The sequence below is a fragment of the Nanorana parkeri genome, unplaced genomic scaffold (genome assembly GCF_000935625.1).
Source record: "Nanorana parkeri isolate BGI_ZX_2015 unplaced genomic scaffold, ASM93562v1 scaffold396, whole genome shotgun sequence".
In the NCBI taxonomy this organism is placed as follows: domain Eukaryota; kingdom Metazoa; phylum Chordata; class Amphibia; order Anura; family Dicroglossidae; genus Nanorana; species Nanorana parkeri.
This window is the reverse complement of record NW_017306664.1, coordinates 1,139,254-1,161,147: the sequence shown is the minus strand read 5'-3', so window position 1 is coordinate 1,161,147 and position 21,894 is coordinate 1,139,254. Positions and strand designations below refer to the sequence as shown.

General features: G+C 40.2%; 1 protein-coding gene across 1 annotated transcript in view; it reads left to right on the top strand.

Moving 5' to 3' along the window:
• Positions 1-21,894, top strand: part of LOC108789430 (neurexin-1) — a 706,321-nt gene that overhangs the window by 98,301 nt on the left and 586,126 nt on the right. Inside the window, exon 4 of the mRNA XM_018559452.1 lies at positions 19,071-19,509. Within this exon, the coding sequence (XP_018414954.1) occupies positions 19,071-19,509 (439 nt within the window). The remainder of the gene's footprint in view (positions 1-19,070; positions 19,510-21,894) is intronic.

Here is a 21,894-nt window from a genome sequence, read left to right as displayed (position 1 = left end):
TATATCTATCTCTCTCTCTCTCTCTCTCTCTCTCTCTCTCTCTCTCTCTCTCTCTCTCTCTCTCTCTCTATATATATATATATGCTGCACTTATGTGTTGTACAACCTCACTCCTGCATTGTTCCTCTTAATATGATATGCCGAATTATATGTGCCCGAAAATTCCATTCACTTATTTACATTACAGCTAGAAACCTATAGAGTGCTGGAGGTAGATTCTTGCTTCCTGGCAACTTCTACATTACGAGGCTGCAAACATTTTTTTTTTTCCGTCTAACCTAATAACATGTCACGGTGTCATTTTAGGAAACGTGCAGAAGTAGCCAGTTTTGCTTCTCCCAGAGCAATGGAAAATAATGGATTTCTTGGTGCTTTGGGCAATTTACAGCTGCAGGCAACTGCACTGGATGCATAAAATCATTCTCAATTGTTCTTTGTTGTCAGGTATTTGGAATCATTTTCAAGGAAATGTAAAAACTAAAATTGGAACTAAAGACGCATTTTACTTCTGATTGAAATCTACATCTTTAAACTCTGTGCGGTTTATGCTAAAAAAAGACTCTTTAGTTCAACAAAATGGTAACAATGTGCAACATGGATTTTTAGAGCAGAGGTCAATCGTACCCTCATGTGTGAAAGTGCTGTGTACCTTTAAAGCTAGGCTGTAATTACTTATGGCAAGAGCACACTGCAAACATGATTGCACATTGCATGCCTAGGGGTTTTGTGATAGTCAGGAGCACATGTGTGTCTGGTTGTATTAACCCTTTCCCTTCCAATGAGGTGTCCCACATGTCATAGCATTAAAAGGGTTAAAACAAGTGGCTCCTGGCTGTATTGTAGAACTGATCATAATGGCATGTCCTGGCTTTTTTAACCATTTGAAGACCAGGTGTTTAGACCCCCTTCCTGGCCAGGCCATTTTTCAGTATTCAGCGCTGCAGTACTTTGCCATTTATTCCATCATGCAACGCTGTACTGAAAAGATTTTTTTTGGGACAGATAGAGCTTTCTTTTGGTGGTATTTAATCACCACTGCAGGTTTTATTTTTTACTGTATTAAGGAAAAATTACTGTAAATTTAGAAAAAAAAAGAGGTGTTATTACATTATGTTAGGAAACATTTATTATTACTTGTTTTTTTTTGGTAAAATATAAAAAACGGGGTCACGTCGGGTAAATAGACTCCAAACATGTCAAGCTTTAAAATTGCATGCACCCGCAAAATCGCAGAAAACTACCATACCCAAAATTGGCCATAGGCGACGCTTTAAAAGCTTTTACCGCTCATCAGTTTAGTGTTATCAGTGATTGATGGCCCTAGAATTATTGCTCTCACTGCGACGTTCGCAGCAATATGTAACATGTCTGGCGTAAGTGGCATAATCATCGTTTTCGCTCACCCAACGCATGTTTGCATGCATGTATGTATGGGTGGGGACTTTTAAAAAATGGTGTTTTTTAATCTTTTTTATGTGTGACTTTAATTTTTTTGGGGGGAAACTTTAATTTTCTTTTCCTATTTTTTTTTTGCTTAACTTTATTGCTATCACATACGGGGCTAATAAAACCCCCCTACTGTATGTGATAGCAAAGAGGATGTGACAGATCCTCTTTATGGAGACATCAGGGGTCTCCAAGACCCCTAATGTCACCTAGGACCCCCCTGAAGAAGCTAATGAAGCAGAGATCTGCTTCTCAAGCTGGAGAGTGACACAAGAATGCTGATGTGATGTAATATACATAATTTCCGCATTCTGACAGCGGAGAGGGGACAGGAGGGAGATCTTGTAGCGATCTCCCTCTGATCCACTGTGACACAGGCACTATGCTGGTCACAGCAGAGCCCGTCACCAGCGGGAGAGCGCGGAGGGAGTGGGGGCACAGATTGGCACCCCATACAATCGATCGCTTGTATGTTAACAGGCATCACTGACTGTTTTTAAACTTTAGGATTTTCATGCTGTGCACGGGGGGGAAAGGGGGGTGGTTTGCGTGGCTGAGCTGACGTCTAAAGATGCCAGCTCAGATCTAGAGAGGTCTCGGCCGGCCGTCTTTTTACAATGGTCAGCCAGGAGGTGGTTAAAACAACCTTGGGACTAATTTAATGGTTATATGGGCCCTGTCTGCAGAAGTCATATGGTGTTTGACCTACCTGCAGTCAGGGTGATTCACTGGTGTAAGAAATCTTAACTCTGACCCAGTCAACAGAACTAGCTGGTCCGTATAACCTAAGGCCAATTCAGAGGCAAGAGTGTTCCTCACACCCTGTGAGGTACCAGCCAAGGGGGAAAAGTCCCTCCCACATCTCAACTCCTATAACATTATATAAGTAGCATGAAAAGGAACAGTGTAATTCATCCAGACCTTGTTCTGAACAAGGCGGTTACAGGCTTTCCCTGGTGTGCTCCCACCAACAGGATAAAATGATATTTCAGAAACAGTGCATTTCTGTTTTTATCCCAATTTTATTTTGTAGCAAATAGCCAATATCTCTGTATGTCATTTTCTTTCCTGTTTTTGTAAGTATTGCTTTTTTATGCTTGGCTGTAAGTTATTTGCTAATCTGAGTGAGATTGCTTTGTGAGACTTTTTCCTTGTGTTCTCTGTAAGTGCAGCGGCTGGCTGAAAGAGAACCAGAGGGTCAATCTGATTGCATGTAGATAAGTGTCAGTGTGTTGATGCTGTTTTCATGTTTCCCTTTGTGTGCTGATCAATTTTTGGGGATGCTTGGCAGATGGTGATATCTTGCACAACTCCCTGCGTTCCTTGTCCCCTCTCTATTGCGATCCATGAGAGATCACTTTTAATAAGAAAAAAACAAGAGATATCATGGCATTGATGTAATGTCAGTTGATGTTGCTCAATGTGTTGCACCCACTGACCATGTTTGTTTTACTCAGAATGTTGAGGTACTCTATGAAAGTTTATTGCATCTACAGATGTTGTAAGTTACTTTTCAAAGAGTAATGAGTATGGTAATGCAATTATTAAGAGGTGTGGCTATGATAAAATCTCAAATATCACAAAGGGCTACCTTTATCTTTACCGCCACACAAGGACTGCCTGTGCTTCACAGTGTGAGAGGCATTAAGTGGAATGTGCTAATCAAGTGAAGATTCCAAGAACATAATGAGGCATGATCACTTACTTTTGTGGGGGCACTTTTGGATAAAAGCAGTCCTATTAGTCAGATGGCTTATGAAACATATACAGGGGAAACTCGAATAATTAGAATATCGTGCAAAAGTTGATTTATTTCACTAATGCAACTTAAAAGGTGAAACTAATATATGAGATAGACTCATTACATGCAAAGCAAGATAGTTCAAGCCGTGATTTGTCATAATTGTGATGATTATGGCTTACAGCTCATGAAAACCCCAAATCCACAATCTCAGAAAATTAGAATATTGTGAAAAGGTGCAATAGTCTAAGCTCAAAGTGTCCCACTCTAATCCGCTAATTAAGCCATAACACCTGCAAAGGGTCCCTGAGCCTTTAAATGGTCTCTCAGTCTGGTTCAGTAGGAATCACAATCATGGGAAAGACTGCTGACCTGACAGTTGTGCGGAAAACCATAATTGACCACCTCCATAAGGAGGGAAAGCCTCAAAAGGTAATTGCAAAAGAAGTTGGATGTTCCCAAAGTGCTGTATCAAAGCACATTAATAGAAAGTTATGTGGAAGGGAAAAGTGTGGAAGAAAAAGGTGCACAAGCAGCAGGGATGACCGCAGCCTGGAGAGGATTGTCAGGAAAAGGCCATTCAAAAGTGTTGGGGACTTTCACAAGGAGTGGACTGAGGCTGGAGTCAGTGCATCAAGAGCCACCACACACAGACGGATCCTGGACATGGGCTTCAAATGTCGTATTCCTCTTGTCAAGCCACTCCTGAACAACAAACAACGTCAGAAGCGTCTTACCTGGGCTAAAGAAAAACAGACCTGGTCTGTTGCTCAGTGGTCCAAAGTCCTCTTTTCTGATGAGAGCAAATTTTGCATCTTATTTGGAAACCAAGGACCCAGAGTATGGAGGAAGAATGGAGAGGTACACACTGCAAGATGCTTGAAGTCCAGTGTGAAGTTTCCACAGTCTGTGCTGATTTGGGGAGCCATGTCATCTTCTGGTGTTGGTCCACTGTGCTTCATTAAGTCCAGGGTCAACGCAGCCGTTTCCCAGGAGATTTTGGAGCACTTCATGCTTCCTTCCGCAGACAAGCTCTATGTAGATGCTGACTTCATTTTTCAGCAGGACTTGGCACCTGCTCACACTGCCAAAAGCACTAAAACCTGGTTCAATGACCGTGGGATTACTGTGCTTGATTGGCCAGCAAACTCGCCTGACCTGAACCCCATAGAGAATCTATGGGGCATTGCCAAGAGAAAGATGAGAGACATGAGACCGAACAATGCAGAAGAGCTGAAGGCCGCTATTGAAGCATCCTGGTCTTCCATAACACCTCAGCAGTGCCACAGGCTGATAGCTTCCATGCCACGCCGCATTGAGGCAGTAATTGCTGCAAAAGGGGCCCAAACCAAGTACTGAGTACATATGCATGCTTATACTTTTCAGAGGTCCGATATTGTTCTATGTACAATCCTTGTTTTATTGATTGCATGTAATATTCTAATTTTCTGAGATTGTGGATTTGGGGTTTTCATGAGCTGTAAGCCATAATCATCACAATTATGACAAATCACGGCTTGAACTATCTTGCTTTGCATGTAATGAGTCTATCTCATATATTAGTTTCACCTTTTAAGTTGCATTAGTGAAATAAATGAACTTTTGCATGATATTCTAATTATTTGAGTTTCACCTGTATATGATCAATATTGTGTGGGCCTCTCAAGAGAAAATGTTAATCAAGTAAAAGGTTACTTTGGGCAGAAAACTTTTGCTTGTGAGACAGCAAAGTGGTGGTGAATTTCAATATAAAACATTGGCTTGTCTGTTTTGTTGTTTGATATACATACAAATGAATAGGTTTTTGGCTGAAAATAAAGACAGTTTTTTTTTGGACCTTCAGAGAAATTGATAAAAACTCTAACCGTATTGTTTAATATCTTTAGAGATGACCTTTACTCAAAATAGGCAAGTGAAGGTCAAAGGACTATATAGCAATATTATTTTACCTATTCCTTGCTAACCATTCCAAGTCTCATGATAGTAGCAATCTGAGGCAGCAGTGCCTTAGATTATCTCACACTACAGATATACAGCTATTAGGCTACAGAAGAGCAGTGCTTAGGCACAGTCACATGCTATTTTTAGGAAGGATTCAAAGCAAAAAGATTTCAGATGCACTGCTATATATTTAAAATATACTGTAGGTTTACTTTAAATACAGGATATTGCTGTTTATCTCTATAAATACAGCAATGCTAAAAATGTTGAGTCTCTCAGAAGCTCAGCTCACCCTGCTGCCCCCTCTCAGTGATCATACTTTGTGCTTACATTAGAGATAAGAAGGTACAAGGAACCAAGCTGGATTAGGGATAAACTTCACCATGCCTGCTTTGTAATTTGAGAATTAATTGCTTTACAGTGCCTGCAGCTACAAAAGCTTGTAAATGGTCAATTACTACTTGTTAAGAATATGTAAACTCAGTACTGTTTTTAAAGTGTTTTCCGCATGTGATCAAATCTTGATTTTTTTTTTCCTTTACTTTTTTCCTATAGGGACTCAAAGTAAACCAGTTCTAAGCATTTGATTAAAAAAATACATCGGTATCTCTACATATTATAACAATTGATCCTACAAAAAAAACTATGTCCCTTTCTCAGTTCATGTTTAATTTTTGTTGGTTTGATTACAATGCCTGGGTTAGTCTGGCTCCTTATATTGAAAAAAACAAAACACATAGACAAAAGCCATTAGGGAAGGAGACCTGCTGGAAAATTATGTTGCTGGCCAGATTTTTATTGGTTTTAACTCTATTTGTTTTACACAACATAATGCACATTTCGTTTTATACTGGCAATTTTCTGAAAACGATTGAAGTAAGGGGGGTAATAGGTGGCTTTTTTAGAATTCTGAATTGTTTTTTTTTTCCCTAAAAAACATTTTATTATCTCTGAAAAGAAAACTTGGCTGATTGTTGTGTTGAGAATGTTAGCACACATATAAAATAATGCATCATTTTATTATGCCTGAAGACTTTAGGGGTTTTATTCAAAATAGAATGTCCTGTTTTATATGCAACTTCCCAGGGGGTACCATTTCCATCTAATAATAATGGGGAAGTTCCCTTAGCAAAGAATCATGTGATCTTATTATTGCTTTTTCTTGTAGTTTTTGAATGAATACAATCAGTATTTTATGGTTCAATAGAAGTATGAGATTCACCAAAAGATATGACACAGTGGGTACAATTTATAAATATTGCATCTGGGCAGGGGAAACTAACTGGCTTCAGGAGTAGGGAACCACAGAGTAATAATTTGTAGTATCCTATTAGAATACTTATCTTATATTGGTATCCACAGTGGCGTAATCAGAGTAACGGTTGCCGGGGCAGAACCAAATTGTGTGCCCCCCCCGGTGATATGTGGGGGTGTACAGGTACAATGAGAGCATGCTGGGACTTGAATTAATAATTGAACTACAAGTCCTAGCATACCCTCATTGTCCCTGTACACCCCGCCCTAAATATTACCGAGGGAACTACAAGTCACAGCATGCCCTCATTGTCCCTGTACACCCCCCAAATATCACTCAGGGAACTGAGATATGGGAGACTGTTCAGAGACAATGAGGGAATGCTGGGACTTGTAGTTCCCTGTAAGATATGAGGTTGTATTCATTCCACCTGAAAGTACTAATAATAGAATGCCTGGGGCCATCTTTAATATTAATTTGGCCCTGGGTAAGATTTTGCTGGTGGGCACCCACAACCACCCCGCCTCCATCACCTGCCCCCCCAGCGTCCCAGCCCAGACATACTTTTTGGCATGTGACAGTTTTTTCTAAATGAATACATACTAGTGGTTTTAGGACAGTGGTGAAGCGCCAGGGCCCTGTCACAACTGCAACCCTGGTAGATTTGCCACTAACTCCAACTTGTAGAGTGACTTCAAATCTCAGCAATATATTATGGCAGTGAAGCTGATGTAAAGGATGGCAGATGTACAGGATGACAGCGGGGCAGATGTACAGGATGGCAGCGGGGGCAGATGTACAGGATGGCAGCGGGGGCAGATGTACAGGATGGCAGCGGGGGCAGATGTACAGGATGGCAGCTGGGGCAGATGTACAGGATGGTAGCAGGGGCAGATGTGAGTGTGATGGGGTGTTATAGAACATACACAAACAAATTATAAATCTTCCGGAGACTCAAACACTATTTAGTAATCAAGTAATGAAGCATCTTATCACACTGTCCATAACCATAATTAACTACAAAAACTCAATTTAGTTCATACCTGCAGCAGGTATCAACTGAGGAGTTTTTTTTTTTTAAGGACTGGGACCAAACGGCTCAGTGATTTTATTAGGAAAAATATTATTTGAAAAAAACCAAACCTCAAAAAAGTGAAACATCATATTGCATCTTCCCATTAAAACCCTTTGACAATGTTGTCCAAAACCATTCACACACTAGCTAAATAATGGAAAATCACTGTTGCTGGATCTATCACTGACTCACTGTGGAGGTCATGGAGGGTTTAGAGGGTTAATGAGGACAGCAGAAAGTCCCCGGACACCAATCTCTGTCTTATTTAACCTAAAATGTAATTCCTTAGACAAATTGAAATTCCAGACTTAGTTGTACTAAACCCCTTCCTCCAGGTAGTATATAGTACATGCAGAAGTCCTCGATATCCACCAGTGTTGGTGTTCTCCTCAGAGTGTGAGTAATGACACTCTGAGGAGACTGGTGGATATTGCTGAGGACTTTTGGATGTACTATACTGTACCTGGAGGAAGGGATCACTACAGCCAAGTCTGGAATTTCAATTTGTCTAAAGAATGACATTTTAGGTTAAATAAGACAGAGATTGGTGTCCGGAGACTTTCTGCTGTCCTCATTAAGGGCCCAGTCACACAATCAAGAGTGCGTTCCAGTGCGTTCGACCTCTTGAACACACTGGAACGCAACCCAGCCAGCTCACTTTGTTTTGGGGCGGGAAGGGGCTTGGCAGTGCATTGAACTCAATGGCCCAGCAGCCACACACCCCGCCCACAGTGCAATCGCCGGCCACCGACCCCATGGCACATTAGTGCCTGCGTTTCGGTCCAGTGCAATATGCAAAAAATGCTGCAAGCACGCCCACTCCCGCCCCAAACAAAGTGAGCCAACCAAGTTGTGTTCCAGTGCGTTCCAGAGGCCGAACGCACTGGAACACACTCCTGATGGTGTGACAGGGTCCTCACCCTCTAAACCCTCCATTACCTCCACAGAGTCAGTGATAGATTCAGCAAGAGTGAGTTTCCATTATTTAGCAAGTGTGTGGGGCCCGTCTGTATAAGTGAGAGTGTGAATGGTTTTGGACAAAGTTGTCAAAGGTTTTTAATAAGAAAATGCAATATGATGTTTCACTTTTTTGATTTTTGATTTTTTTTATTAAACTTTTTCATATTAAAATCACTAAGCTGTTTGGTCCCGGTCCTCATATAACCTCTTCAGTTCATACCTGCTGAACCCAGATTAACTAAATGGTGTTTTTGTTATAGAACATAGAATAGTGGAACTTGAAACTTTCAAGTTCATCTATCTATTCTGTGTTCGGGAGTGGCACATCTCCTCCGCCATCTGACACTGCCCTCCCGGCTGGTTTCAGTTTACACAGTGCGAGGAAGCAGGCCGCAGGAATCATGTGGGAGACAGAGAAAAAAACCAAACATTAAATCACTCACCTTGTCACAAGACGCCGCTGGTTTTTCTCTCCATCTGCAAAGTGAAACTGCAGCACGCTGGGTCCTCATGCCTGAGGCCCCCAGGGCAGCTCCATTATTATCCGCACATCATTCAGATAAAAACTATTATTTCATGAATTACTATGGATCAATAATGCATATCCAGATTCAAGAACAAAAATGTAATAAAATGCAGCTTACTAGTAACATATTTCCTGTTCTAGGGTGACAACATTCACTCGTTGTTCTGTATATGTGGAGGTGAAGTGTTGGCATCCCAGTCTGCTCTCATGATCAAAACCTTCCCCCTTAGGTGGAGGTGTTTAGTAGTCCACATATATAACTAACTTTTATATCAGTCAGCACAGGCACAAAGCACCCAAGATTTCTGTTAGTAAATGTTTCTTTTTGCACTTGAACAGATATTCAAATATATTGTATATTTAACAGACCAAAAGAGAGAAAAAATGGAATTTTAGTATAACACTTTTTCCAGTAGAATAAACACATTGACTGTAAAATTGAAATACATTTCCAGCTCAACAGCAACACCGAAACTTTTATATGAAAGTTTATGAGGAAATTGTAGCTTAGTGCCTTAGCTTTTTGTGATTAATCGATGTTGTCTTAAAACTTAACTCTAGGCAAAAGGTGTAATACACAATTGAAATACACATAAGTCAAGTGTCCCACCTGTCAAATGTCTTGTAATTCTATTCAGCTCATCTTGTGGTCCTGGCAAACTTGCCAGGCAACATGTCCAGGTCCATGACACCCCATTCTACATTAGGCAATACAACTTGCTCACCACCACACCTCCAGTCCTGTTGATCAACAAAAGAGGATGACTTTCCAATTAAGCCTGCAGCCAATGAACTGGCATACAAATTAAATTGCAGAGATATCAGTGCTGTAACCCCTGAGAGATAGTAAAAGGTGGTTGTTATGGTCAGGAAAATAATAACCCTATTTATGCATTCCTGTACTGACATTGCATAGTTAACTGTCCTGAAGAAACCTCTCTATTACCTCACAGAGAAAGCACTCTGTGAATAACGTCCTTGTATAACATGCCCCACAGTATCCCTTATGCTTTCTGTTGCATTAGCAGTATTGTCATATATTATAATAGCTGACCGGAAACAAAAATGGAAAATTCATCAAGATATAATGTGGGCTAAAAGGCTAACAGGGAACCAATTGCAGGAAGTTAATGACAACTTAGAACATTGATAAATCACATCTGAAAACATAGTTTAGATAATTGCCAGTCCTAAGGGGAAATATAGTGTATATTTAGTGAGCATATATTTTATCTTATTCTTGCAGTGTTTGCTTAAATTCCATGCCTTTCCATATATGAGCTCAGTTCCATTACCATGCTTCTCTCTAAAATAAAATATGTGCTGCAGCACTTTATTATAAATGCATCTGCACTTACAAATGTATTTTAGTCCTTCTTCAAAGTCTGATACCTAATGCAGCTTCCTGTAATTTTGTGACAACAATGCTACACTGCTCTTGAATTCAGAGCAGACTTACCACTCTCATGTAGGATGTGCCTGCTTTCACTACAATGGGATGAGAAAAAGTTGCAGGGCGCATGTCTGTTAGCACTGTTATAGCTGAACTTGTCAATCAACATCTATCCACATTTATTACAGCCTTTTGGATTTGCAGCACTGCCTCTGTTACTGAAACCCTCCCACTATGAGCTGCAGTGTCTGTTCAACACCAATTAAGGAAAGATTTGGCTCAGTCAGAGAACAAAAAGGACAATTTTGTATACCTTATGAGGCCTGTTCATCATATAGTAGCTGGATTTTGAACCACGCAGGGTGTGCATTGTTTTCAATGAGTCATGAGTCAGTCAAGTTATAGACTTGGATTGTGAGAAGGAGCAATACATCACAACTGATGTGTAGTACTGCAAAGCACGAAGGAGAGCCTGTTTATGGAATGAGAAAATAAGAAACAGGATTCTTAGAAAATCAACACATGCTGATAAAGTTATTTTCACAAATCTGACCATTACATGTTTTCTTTAAAAAAAAAAACTAAAGGCGAAAAAAGAGAATCAACAGTTTTTTGAAAAAAAAGCCCTTTAAAAAAGAGTAAATGGTAACCACTATTGCAGTGTTGCGGTCTTGGGTATTTAAACTGGGGTTTCTTCCATGATTCAAAAACTTAAAACAAGGTTAAATGGCAGTAGTGTATAAATGTGATAGGTACATTACTTGGAAGGATTTCCCAAGGTGAGATGTATTTTGAATGTTGCTCTTAAAGCCACATGAAAAGACGCACTTTCTGCTGTACCTTTTTCTAAAAAAAAAAATGTCATCGGTACCTGCCCCTCATGGCAGTGCCTAGCTTCATATGCTTTTTTGCAATAGGTTTCCTATTAGCCCTAAAAATGGCCAGAATGATAACGCAAAAGTTGCCCCCCAAGACTTTAACAGGATTTGCCTTTGGGTTTGCCAAATTGTGAATAAGATTAGCCAAACCCATTACAAATTGAATAATCACCCATCGCTACTCACAACCTAGCTGCAAAAGAGTAAATATAATATACTGATATATAAAAAATGCCCTGACTAAAAGACATTTGAAAAAAATCACAAACTTTTTTTATGCAAACGCTGAATTTGTGAGTTAAAAAATAATGCATGCATGTACACTTCCAATAGTTTGTGACTTTTGTCTTTTCCAGAAGGTCTCCCAGCTGCTTTGCAGGCAAAATGCAGGATCTGGGATTATCTATGACCTTTTGGCTTTAGCTCTGCTTGCTAAACAGACCAAAAGTCATGGGCTTTCCACATTAACCACTTACACTGGCCATATACTAGTAGAATTTTGTTTTTAAAACATTGTTTTCTGCATGGTTGTTTTCTTTTCTAATAGCTATTATTATTATTATTATTATTATTATATAGGATTTATATAGCGCCAACAGTTTGCGCAGCACTTTACAATATAAGGAAGACATTACAATTACAATACAATTCAAGACAAGATGGTAAGGAAGGCCCTGCCTGTGAGGGCTTACAATCTAAAATTGAGGGAGAAGTGATACATGAGGAGAGGTAGCTGTGTGGGGATGAATTGTTTGAAAACACGATGGTTCCGTGGTTAGGTTGAGGTGGTATGGGCTTCCCTGAAGAGATGAGTCTTGAGGGATCGCCTAATGGCAGTCAAGTTGGGCGATAGACGTACAGGTTGGGGTACAGAGTTCCAGAAGATGGGAGAAACTCTAGAGAAGTCATGGAGGCGAGTATGGGAGGAGTTGACATGGGAGCTGGAAAGCAGGAGGTCTTGGGATGAGCGGAGTGGACGGTTAGAGTGATATTTTGAGACAAGGTTTGAGATATATCTGGAGGCAGAGTAGTTAATAAAGTCAAAACGACAATCATTTTCAACAGCGGTGTTGAGAAAAGTTGAAGGAGAAGGATGGAAATTTTTCTTCCACAAAGTTCTAACAGCAAATATGGTTTATGTTAGGGAAGCGCCATTAATTCCAAAATCAAATGCTTGAATCAAATGAACGTTCAAATGACATCCATCAAATGTCTGTTGGCATTATCAAATGTTCTCACAAGGTTTTTACGTATGAGAAAATCTACCAATGTATGACCAGTGTTAGTGTGTCATTATGCTCCAGTATTTGCATAGGGTCAGAGACCATCATTGCACAGAACAGTGTGGATCCTCTCAGTCCTACCCTGTGTCCTCCCTTCTCATTTATTGACAGCTGCATTTTCTAAAAAAAAAAGAAAGGCACATTTGGATGAAAAATGAACAGGAGAGAGAGGGAGGATTGGGTGGAGATAGAACTCCCTAAAACATGTCCACTTCCTGGCAGAGAATAGAAAGAAAATGGTTCCAGCAAAAAAGTTCCTATAAGGAAAGGATTACATCACTTCCCTCAGATGGGAGCACCCCTTCTTCACCTCCATCTACTACTGATGAACAGGCTAGGCAAGATTCCATATGGATAATATAAAATATGGATAATGCTAACACAGATTTGTAAGTGTGCATTCATGCACAATTTTGTAGCTTGCATTTTCAGAGTGTTTGCATTAAAAATGATACATTAGTTCTGCTTTAAAAATAATAAATAAATATATGGAAAATACAATTCCTTTTTCTGGGATATCTATCCCTAAAGGTTGTTTGCATACATAAAAATGATGGCAAACATTTTCCAGCATGCAGGAGCCGAGGGAGTTTGCTGTGGACAATTTAATTACTGCGATTCTATAATTTATGCTGGGACAGTGCTAAATATATGCAAAGCGTTTAGACATTTACTTGGAAGTTAGTGACCACAAAGCTTCATTCTCAAGGTTAGTTTCTTGTGCAGAGAATTTTTCTACTTCCAGATAAAAACATAATGTAACCATTTCATCTGATCACACTTAGGCCTACTTTACAGGGGCTGAAATAGGAAAACTGTTTTGAATTCAGTCAAAATCCTCTCAGCAAGAAATTGACTTTCAACACTTAAAAAACAAAAAGTGTTCTCCCTCTGTAGAGATACTAACCAAGTAAACCAGACTGGGCGGGTGTCCTCATATTAAGAGGTCATAAGCTTAACGACCATTTTCAGTGTTAATATAAACTTAGATACCTTTAGAGCTGAAGTTTAATCTTTTTTATATTTTGCCCACCCAGACAGATTATATGTAGCTTCCTGAAAATATCATAGCCCCCTGCCTCCTGGGACTGCACAAAATTACCCCCTTCCCTACAGGAAACCACAAAGGAATAAACATGCAATAATAAATAAATACACAAGCACACAATAATTCACGTGCCTTTTTGAATGGTTGTGGAATTAATCAAACAAGCTCAGCAGTTTAAGCTCAAACCCAAGCAAACATTTAGCTATAAAACAAATGAACAACTAAATAACCAAGTGCCATACACTTATAATTTTTCCTTGTTCAACCCCATGTGCAGAATCAGAAAAAATCTTGATGGAACAGTGTGGATTAGGGAATCCCTCGCCAGACCTTTGCATTCTGACAGCAGCAGATGTGCTGCTTTCAAAATACTCAAATAGTGACTGCAGCTAAACTTATGCAGTTACTGTTCGGACTTGAATTTTTGGACCAGCTGCTTTGCCAAAAATTAATGAAAAATCAACTATTTTCAAATGGAGGGGTGCTGACAGGAGCCAAACACTTTAAAAGCTTTTACTACTCATCAGGTTAGCGTAAACATTGATTATTGGCTCTAGAATTATTTTACTCGCTCTGACTTTCACAGCGATATGTAACATGTGTAGCGCAATTTTCGTTTTTGCACATAGGCGCACCAACATGTGTTTGTGTACGTATGTGCATGCACGTGGGGGGGGTGTGTTGTGAGACTTTAAACAATTTTTTTGCATTTTTTACACTAACTATATTGCTATTACATTGGGGGCTAATAAGGCCCCTATGTGATAGCAGATAGGGTGTGACAGATCCTCTTTCAGACCTCTAAATTCACGTAGGGACCCAAAAGAAGCTGAGGAAGCAGAGATCTGCTTCCCCAGCTTCTTCTTCTGGCTCTAAGAGCCAGATAATGTAAACAGTGACCCGGACAGTGTTATAATACACATCACTTCCAGGTCCAGTGATCGGAGGAGAGATCAGAAGCCTGCTGATCTCTCTGTGATCGTTGCGGGGAGACACGCTATGCTGGTCCCGGGCCCACATGGGGGACAGCTGAGATCGAGGAAGCCAGCGGCAGAGGGGGGTGAGGGTAACATATTCCTCTGATCAGTACAAACGATTCGACAGCTGTATAGACGCTAGATCACTTGTATCTTAACAGCCATCGTCGGCTGTTTAAAATGACACCAAGAACACGGATGAAGCAGCAGCTGTGTTCTTGGTATACCCACTTCAGTGGCCCGCCATATATGTACATATTGCGGTCCTCCACTTACTGTCCATTGTAAATACACAGGCGGACAGTGACCTCTTCCTGGCAGGTGGACGTGTATGTACGTGATTTTATTTCTGCTCATGCACGTCCTCTAGCATGCGTGCACAATGAAAATCCCGCTGTGCATGTAAACAATTGATTTTCTACAGCCCTCCACACTCCCCCCTCTGCCACTGCCAGTTATCCTGGGCTCCGCTGTCCCCCCTGCAGGCCCAGCACAGTGGCTGTGTACTCTGTAAATGGAGGAGAGGTCAGCATTCTCCTACTGCTAATCTCTCCTCCTATCTCTCTCAAGGTGGAAGTGATGTGTATTACACATTTCTCTTGCTGCTATAGCCAGAGAAGAAGCTGTTGAAGCAGAGCTCTGCTTCATCAGCTTTCTTGGGGGTCCCAAGGTGACATTAGGAGTCTTAGAGACCCCTGATGTCTCCATAAAGAGGAGCTGACATTGTATATTTGTTATTACATAGGGGGCTTGTTAGTCCCCTATTTGATAGCAACACATTTATGTGTAAAAAAAAATTAAAGTCACATATAAAAAAAAAGTTATTTGCCCCTGCGTGCACGACATATAAACGTAAATATGCGCCAGGTGCGCCTACAGATGAAAACAATGATAGTGCCACATGTTGCATATCACCGCGAGCGTGGGGGTGTGTGCAATAATTCTGTGGCCATCAGTCACTGATAACACTAAACTGATGAGCAGTAAAAGCTTTTAAAGTATCACCTATGGCCAATTTTAGGCATGATTTTTGTGATTTCACGGGCGTGTGCCATTTTAAAGCTTAACATGTTTGGTGTCTATTTACTCGACGCGACCCCATCTTTTATATTTTACCAAAAAATTGGGTACTGATAAATGTTTTATAACATAACTTAGGGAAAACCATTTTATTTAAAAATTCTGAACTTTTTAAATTAAATAGTAAAAAATAAAAACCCCAGTAGTGATTAAATACCACCAAAATAAAGCTCTATCTGTCCCCAAATTATGGGGAAAAAAATTAATTTCAGTATAGCGTTATATGACGGAATAAATGTCAAAGTACCGCCATGCTGAATAGTGAAAAATGACCTGGATAGGAAGGGGGTTTAACACCCCGGTCAGCAAGAGACAACTCGTACCTTACACAGCATTAAAAGGCAAGTCTACCGAAAACTAAGCTCTGGGTGGATTAAATTAGTCACCAGCCTCTTCCATGCCTCTGGAACACCAGTACTGAGGTTGTAACATTTGAGTGCCCAGCTCCACCTGTGACAAAGAATTCATCCTTTACAATATTCATAATTCATCAGGCAGATCGAGACTCCCTCTAGTGAGATATAAAAAGTGTTTTAAAGTTGGAAGGTCAAATGGGAAGAGCATACTGCTGGAGTTCCAGTGAGAGAGACAAGGTAGTACTTGATTCGGCTCATTTGCATGCATTCATAACAGAAATATCAGTTTTGAGGGGACTGCCAGCCTGCCCTTTTAAGTATTGTTCTGTATGTGTACAACAGATGGCTCAGTGTGAGCTGTATCAAGCACCCAATTTTATCATTTGTCCAGCAGAGCTATGTTTTATCTATATAGATCACCAGCGGTACAGCAATCTTGAAAATGATGCTGTAATGCCACAATAAAAATCAATTATTCATTTTGTTGTCTGAACTCCTGTGTGGTGAAATACAAATCAGTGCTGTGCCATAGGACACAGCTTTTTCTCCACCTAATCTCCTGGAGTAAAAACAGCACTTCCATTCTTTATGCAGATCATGGAATAGGCAGAGGGGAACAGTACACAGAGTGAGTTAATCAGCCCATCATTCTTTTACTGTGTGGCTCAGTAAGGGATATTCTTAATGGCAAACCAGAACAGCACTGTTTGATGTAATGTAATATTCGTGGACAGCCATGTAGAAAAAAAAGGATTGTATTGCATTAACCCAACAAGAGCTTTCTAGTCAAGTAAGTGTTAATTCGCTGCAATTTTTATGGTTTATTTTCTACCCAAGCCCTGCAGTTTTGTGTATTTTTTTGCTGCACTGTAGTGCCATGCTGCCTGTTCTAGCCTTGCTCCTGTCACACAAAATAGTTAAGTGTTTATGGATAAGTTATCAGACTTAATTAATATGTTAAATCGTAAAAATATATGACCATTTGGAATAAGCTTATCTAAATGTGTTGATAAAAAATCTGAGGTGTCCATAAATGCTTGGTGCACTGTCTGTAAAAAGATTGTGGGTTGTATCCTGCTGTGTGCATTACTCCCAGGTACTCTGACTTATTTTTAAGGTCATATAATGAGAGAAATTAGCAAATACAACTGAAAAATTTAAGATTTAGCCCAGATCCAGCTCCAGACTGATTGAATCTAGATTCTTCTAGAAGTAATGTGTATGATAAGGAGTCCAAAAGACCCTTTAACAGCTCAGTGAGGAAGAAAAAGCAACATACCTGACCTTATTCAGTAATTAATCTGAAGTGCATTAACAATGTCTTCATTGCTAGTAGCAGCACATAGCAGGTATGCATCTCAGGTTTCTTATTTAGTGTTCTTGGTGCGCAGAGTTCTAAGAAGCATTACAGTGCAAATATAGACCAGATATACTTGTTGAGAGCCTAGTTTTGCCCCTACTTCCTGGAAAAGGTGGCCTCACCAGTCGTAAGTGATGCTTAGGGTACCTCAAAATCTGGTGCATTTCAATGCTCTTCATGATTTGGAGCACCTTGTGTACTGAATAGGTAAAATTAGTTAATATTCAGATGTCTAGAGATGCATCCTTTGTAATGCTACTGACATTTGAAATCTTTTCTTCCCGCTTCAGGTTTGCGTTAAGTTTCTAGCTTCCCTCTGGGGCACTATTAGGAGAAAATAGCCCACTACCCATCATCATTTGGCTGGTTTTCTGGGAGAGGACCCCTTTATTGAGCTCCTCCACTTATAGACACCCAACACATGCTCAAGGAAATATCTGATATTCTTGGTTATACCAAACAATATACCATATTGTTAATGTGTTTTATATTAAAAGAGAACTATGGGGTAAGTGTTTTTCCCCATAGTTCTCTTTAGGTTCATGGGAGGACATATACTAACCTCCTCACGTGACCCAAAGCTCAGTATATCACGGGTTATTGGCCACAATATACTGAGAGCTCCGCAGCCGGGACTGATCCCGACAATACTGTTGAGATCCACCTAGCTGCGTAAGTGACTGCTGGCTCTGCCTATCTAGAGGCTGAGCCAGCTGTGTCCGCCCCCTCTCCCGTTCGTTCCTCCACTCAGGGCTGGAGGATCAGAGAGGGGAGGGGGGAATCCCTGACAGTCACCGCTCACTGCAGGGAGACAATAGGCAAGTGAGCAGATCGGTGCATGTTTCTACTCACCTCATAGTTCTCCTTTAAGAAATGGTGCTATGGTAGGGTGACTCACCAACTAGATATACTTTTAAATGTCCACACATGTATTCAAGATTTTCAGTGCTAAGCCTCAAGATAAATTCTACCTTCATAGTACTTGTTCATAACAGGGACCTTACCAGCTCCTTCATTTGTGTCTCAAAAGGTCCCCCCAGACAGTGAAGCGCACAGTGGGAGGGTTTTAGCAACATAGGAAATTATGTCAATCTACAAAGCAATGGGCAGGAATAGGTGTGCCCCAGTGCTGACTGACAAGCTAAAAGCTTCTGAATCAGCATTGACAATGCTGATAGCCAAGCCCCCCTGTTACATGTTTTTATCCAATTGTAATGTAATCAGGCACAGTCTACATGAGAGTGGTAACTCTCTTGGGTGCTCAGAATTCAGAAGCAGTTCAGTATCATTGACACAATATCACAGGAAGCTGCATTAGGTGGACTTCACTGGCACAATCAACAGTAATTTGTGGGACTATGAAAGAAGACTAATAGAGGACTATAAGTGCAGATGAAATTATAATAAAAGTGCTATGGCATATGTAACCAGTCTACTCTAGCTGATGATATATAGTATTATAGAGAGGCCATAAAACAGAGTGGTACTGTAGGGATAGAATATTATATTAAGAGTCCAGCTTCAGTTTACCAAGAACAGTACATTGGCATTAGTTCCTGTTTTGTTAACAAGATAGAGACTATTAGTGTGTTACTTCACTGAAGGTATCAATTAGGGTTTTCTGGGGGGTTTTTTTGTATACCCCCATAAAATTTGGCATTGACACTATGTAAGACTGATATGCAGCTGTTACAATATTGTTTGTCTGGTCAACTGCAAAACTAAGGTTTTCCTTTTTTTTATATTTTTAGGTTGTGTATAAAAACAATGATGTACGGCTAGAATTGTCAAGACTTGCCAAACAAGGTGATACCAAAATGAAGGTTCATGGTATTGTCGCCTTTAAATGTGAGAATGTTGCAACTCTTGACCCAATCACTTTTGAAAATCCTGAGTCCTATATTTCTTTACCAAAATGGAATGCAAAAAAGACTGGCTCAATATCCTTTGACTTCCGTACAACAGAACCCAATGGCCTAATACTATTCAGCCATGGTAAACCTCGACACCAGAAAGATGCCAAGAACCCCCAAATGGTGAAGGTTGACTTCTTTGCCATTGAGATGCTAGATGGACACCTCTTCTTACTTCTAGACATGGGATCAGGAACCATTAAAATAAAATCAGTTCAGAAGAAGGTCAATGATGGAGAATGGTACCATGTGGACTTCCAACGTGATGGACGCACAGGTAAATGCATTTCTGTGATTGAGAATAATGAGCACATCCATGGTTATTGAAATTTCTTTGTATCCAACGTGTGTTGTTGCTTTTATCTCTCCTTAGAACCATTAACTAAAATTTTGTTTTTAGAATGATCACAGTGCCCCCCTACTCATTCAAAATATAACATGTTTGATGCATGCAAGTTAGATGCTTATTTTAGATTTTTCATTTAAAAAATAACATTTCATGGAGCTTTATAAGCTTATTTTATGCCTGGCCATATTATGCATAAAGCATGACTCTTGTAAACATCATTGTACTACAATCTTGTCAATTAAGTTAGCCATACACATGTAAATTTTCCATCAAATAATAAATACTTTAAAAGTTTACATACATTTTTTTTAAGTATCAAATCAAGAACTGAAAAAGCTTGGTGCGATCTGGCAATTTTGATTAAAGAAGGGTGGAAGTCTATGCATCAGTTGACAAAGATTGTAGTCAAGGAATATCTTGCATTTGCTTCTATACCAGCAGAGACACAAACTAGAGACTGTGGTCATGGCATCTACAAGAAATGATATAAATAGAATGAAAATAAATCTATAGTTGGATGGAGAAGTCACTTAAATCACATAATTGCATAATCACTTGCCAATGATATTTTTTTGGCTCAAAAAAAAACACACTAGGTCTTATTTTCGTGGTAGTTCTTATTTTTATTTTTTTTAATGTACAACAATCCACACTTATTCATGTACACAAATATGGTGATCAGGGCAACCAGGGGTGCCGTACCTTTCCAAGAGCAATTTGCTAACCAATCGCTGGCCAGAATGAGCGAAGCGCACTTTCACTATCATTCTTCACAGGCGGAGTGTATTTGTTATCACTCCGCCTGTGACTGGAGCCGGCGCTATAGAGGAAACATCGGCTTATGCGGCTCTGCTCCCTCCGCTGCCTCCTCACTTCCTCTAGCGATGGCTTCGTTGGCAACGCTGATGCTCTCCTGCCTCTCCCGCTGCTCTTCATGTTCCCCCCTTATGCCACCACTGGCATAAGGGGGGAACCACTGAGAACGGTCACAACTAGGTCTTATTTTCGGATATTTGAGCAATTCCCAAAAATAGTACTAGGTCTTATTTTCGGGGTAGGTCTTATTTTCAGTATTTTCAGTATATTCAGTAAATAGGTAGGTCATATATATATATATATATATATATATGTGTGTGTGTGTTTTGAAGCGAATCCTCACAATATATATAACAGCCTTTTCTGCAATGTTCCCCTTCAACCTGGAGCTGTTTCCTGCATTACTGCTTTTTAGCCTCAAGTTGTCCTCAGATGTCTGGGTTGATTAACAGCCAGCATCATTTAACTTCTATGAGCCCAGACTGTCATTGGCCTGTCCCCAGCCTGGACAGTGAAGGAGAACCAGCACAGTAATGAGCTCATCTCTCTGTCAGTTTGCTTTCTCCTTCTATGAGAGTGTGCCTTTGTCAGAACATTAACTGATTGGCTCTTTGTGCTGCTTCTTCCTCTTCTGCTCTCAGTTTGGCTGAACAGGGACTGCCAGATGCTGATACCTGGTCAAATGTATGTACCTACACTGCTTGCATTTAAAAAATACTTTAATTTATGTGTTAATGACTACAGCTGCAATAATATGTGTCTTTCAAAACTGCCTAGATATAACCCCTAAACGGAATGTAACTTGATAAAGGAGTATTATATTCCAACATTATCACTGTTTGTTACCAGGGCAGATGTTAGGTTAAATTATCATTATTATTTATATAACGCTGACAATTTACACAGTGCACATTCATTTCAGTCCCTGTCCTCAAGGAGCTTATAATCTAAGGTCTCTATCTCACATGCATATCTACAAGGGCCAATTTAGACAGGAGCCAATACCTACCAACATGTATTTGGAGTGTGGGAGGAAACCGGAGTACCCGGAGGACACCCACACAAGCACAGGGAGAACATGCAAACTCCTGTGCAGTTAGTGACCCGGCCAGGATTCAAACAAGGAACCCCAAAGGCAGAAGCGCTAACCACTATGCCACTGTCAGCCATTGATATCCCTCTGAATGCTGCAAAGGTGGATGCAGTTTGTCGTTCATCTAGATTCTATAATTTTGCTTTTCCTTCAGTTTTCCTTCTTTCCGTCTCCCACCTCGTATAGCCTAGCCTTCTAGCAATGACATTACTAGACATTCATAACCTTCCCATTAGCAGTATTAAGTCTACTATAAATAGCAGGACAGCCTTAAAGAAGTACTCCATCCAAAAAGCTACATAAACAGATGAGATACATGTATGAGAGCTGTTTTACCTGACAAATGGTTTGTATGTCTATCCATTAGGTGCTGTCACATAGCACAGTCCTGTTTGGTAGGGGGG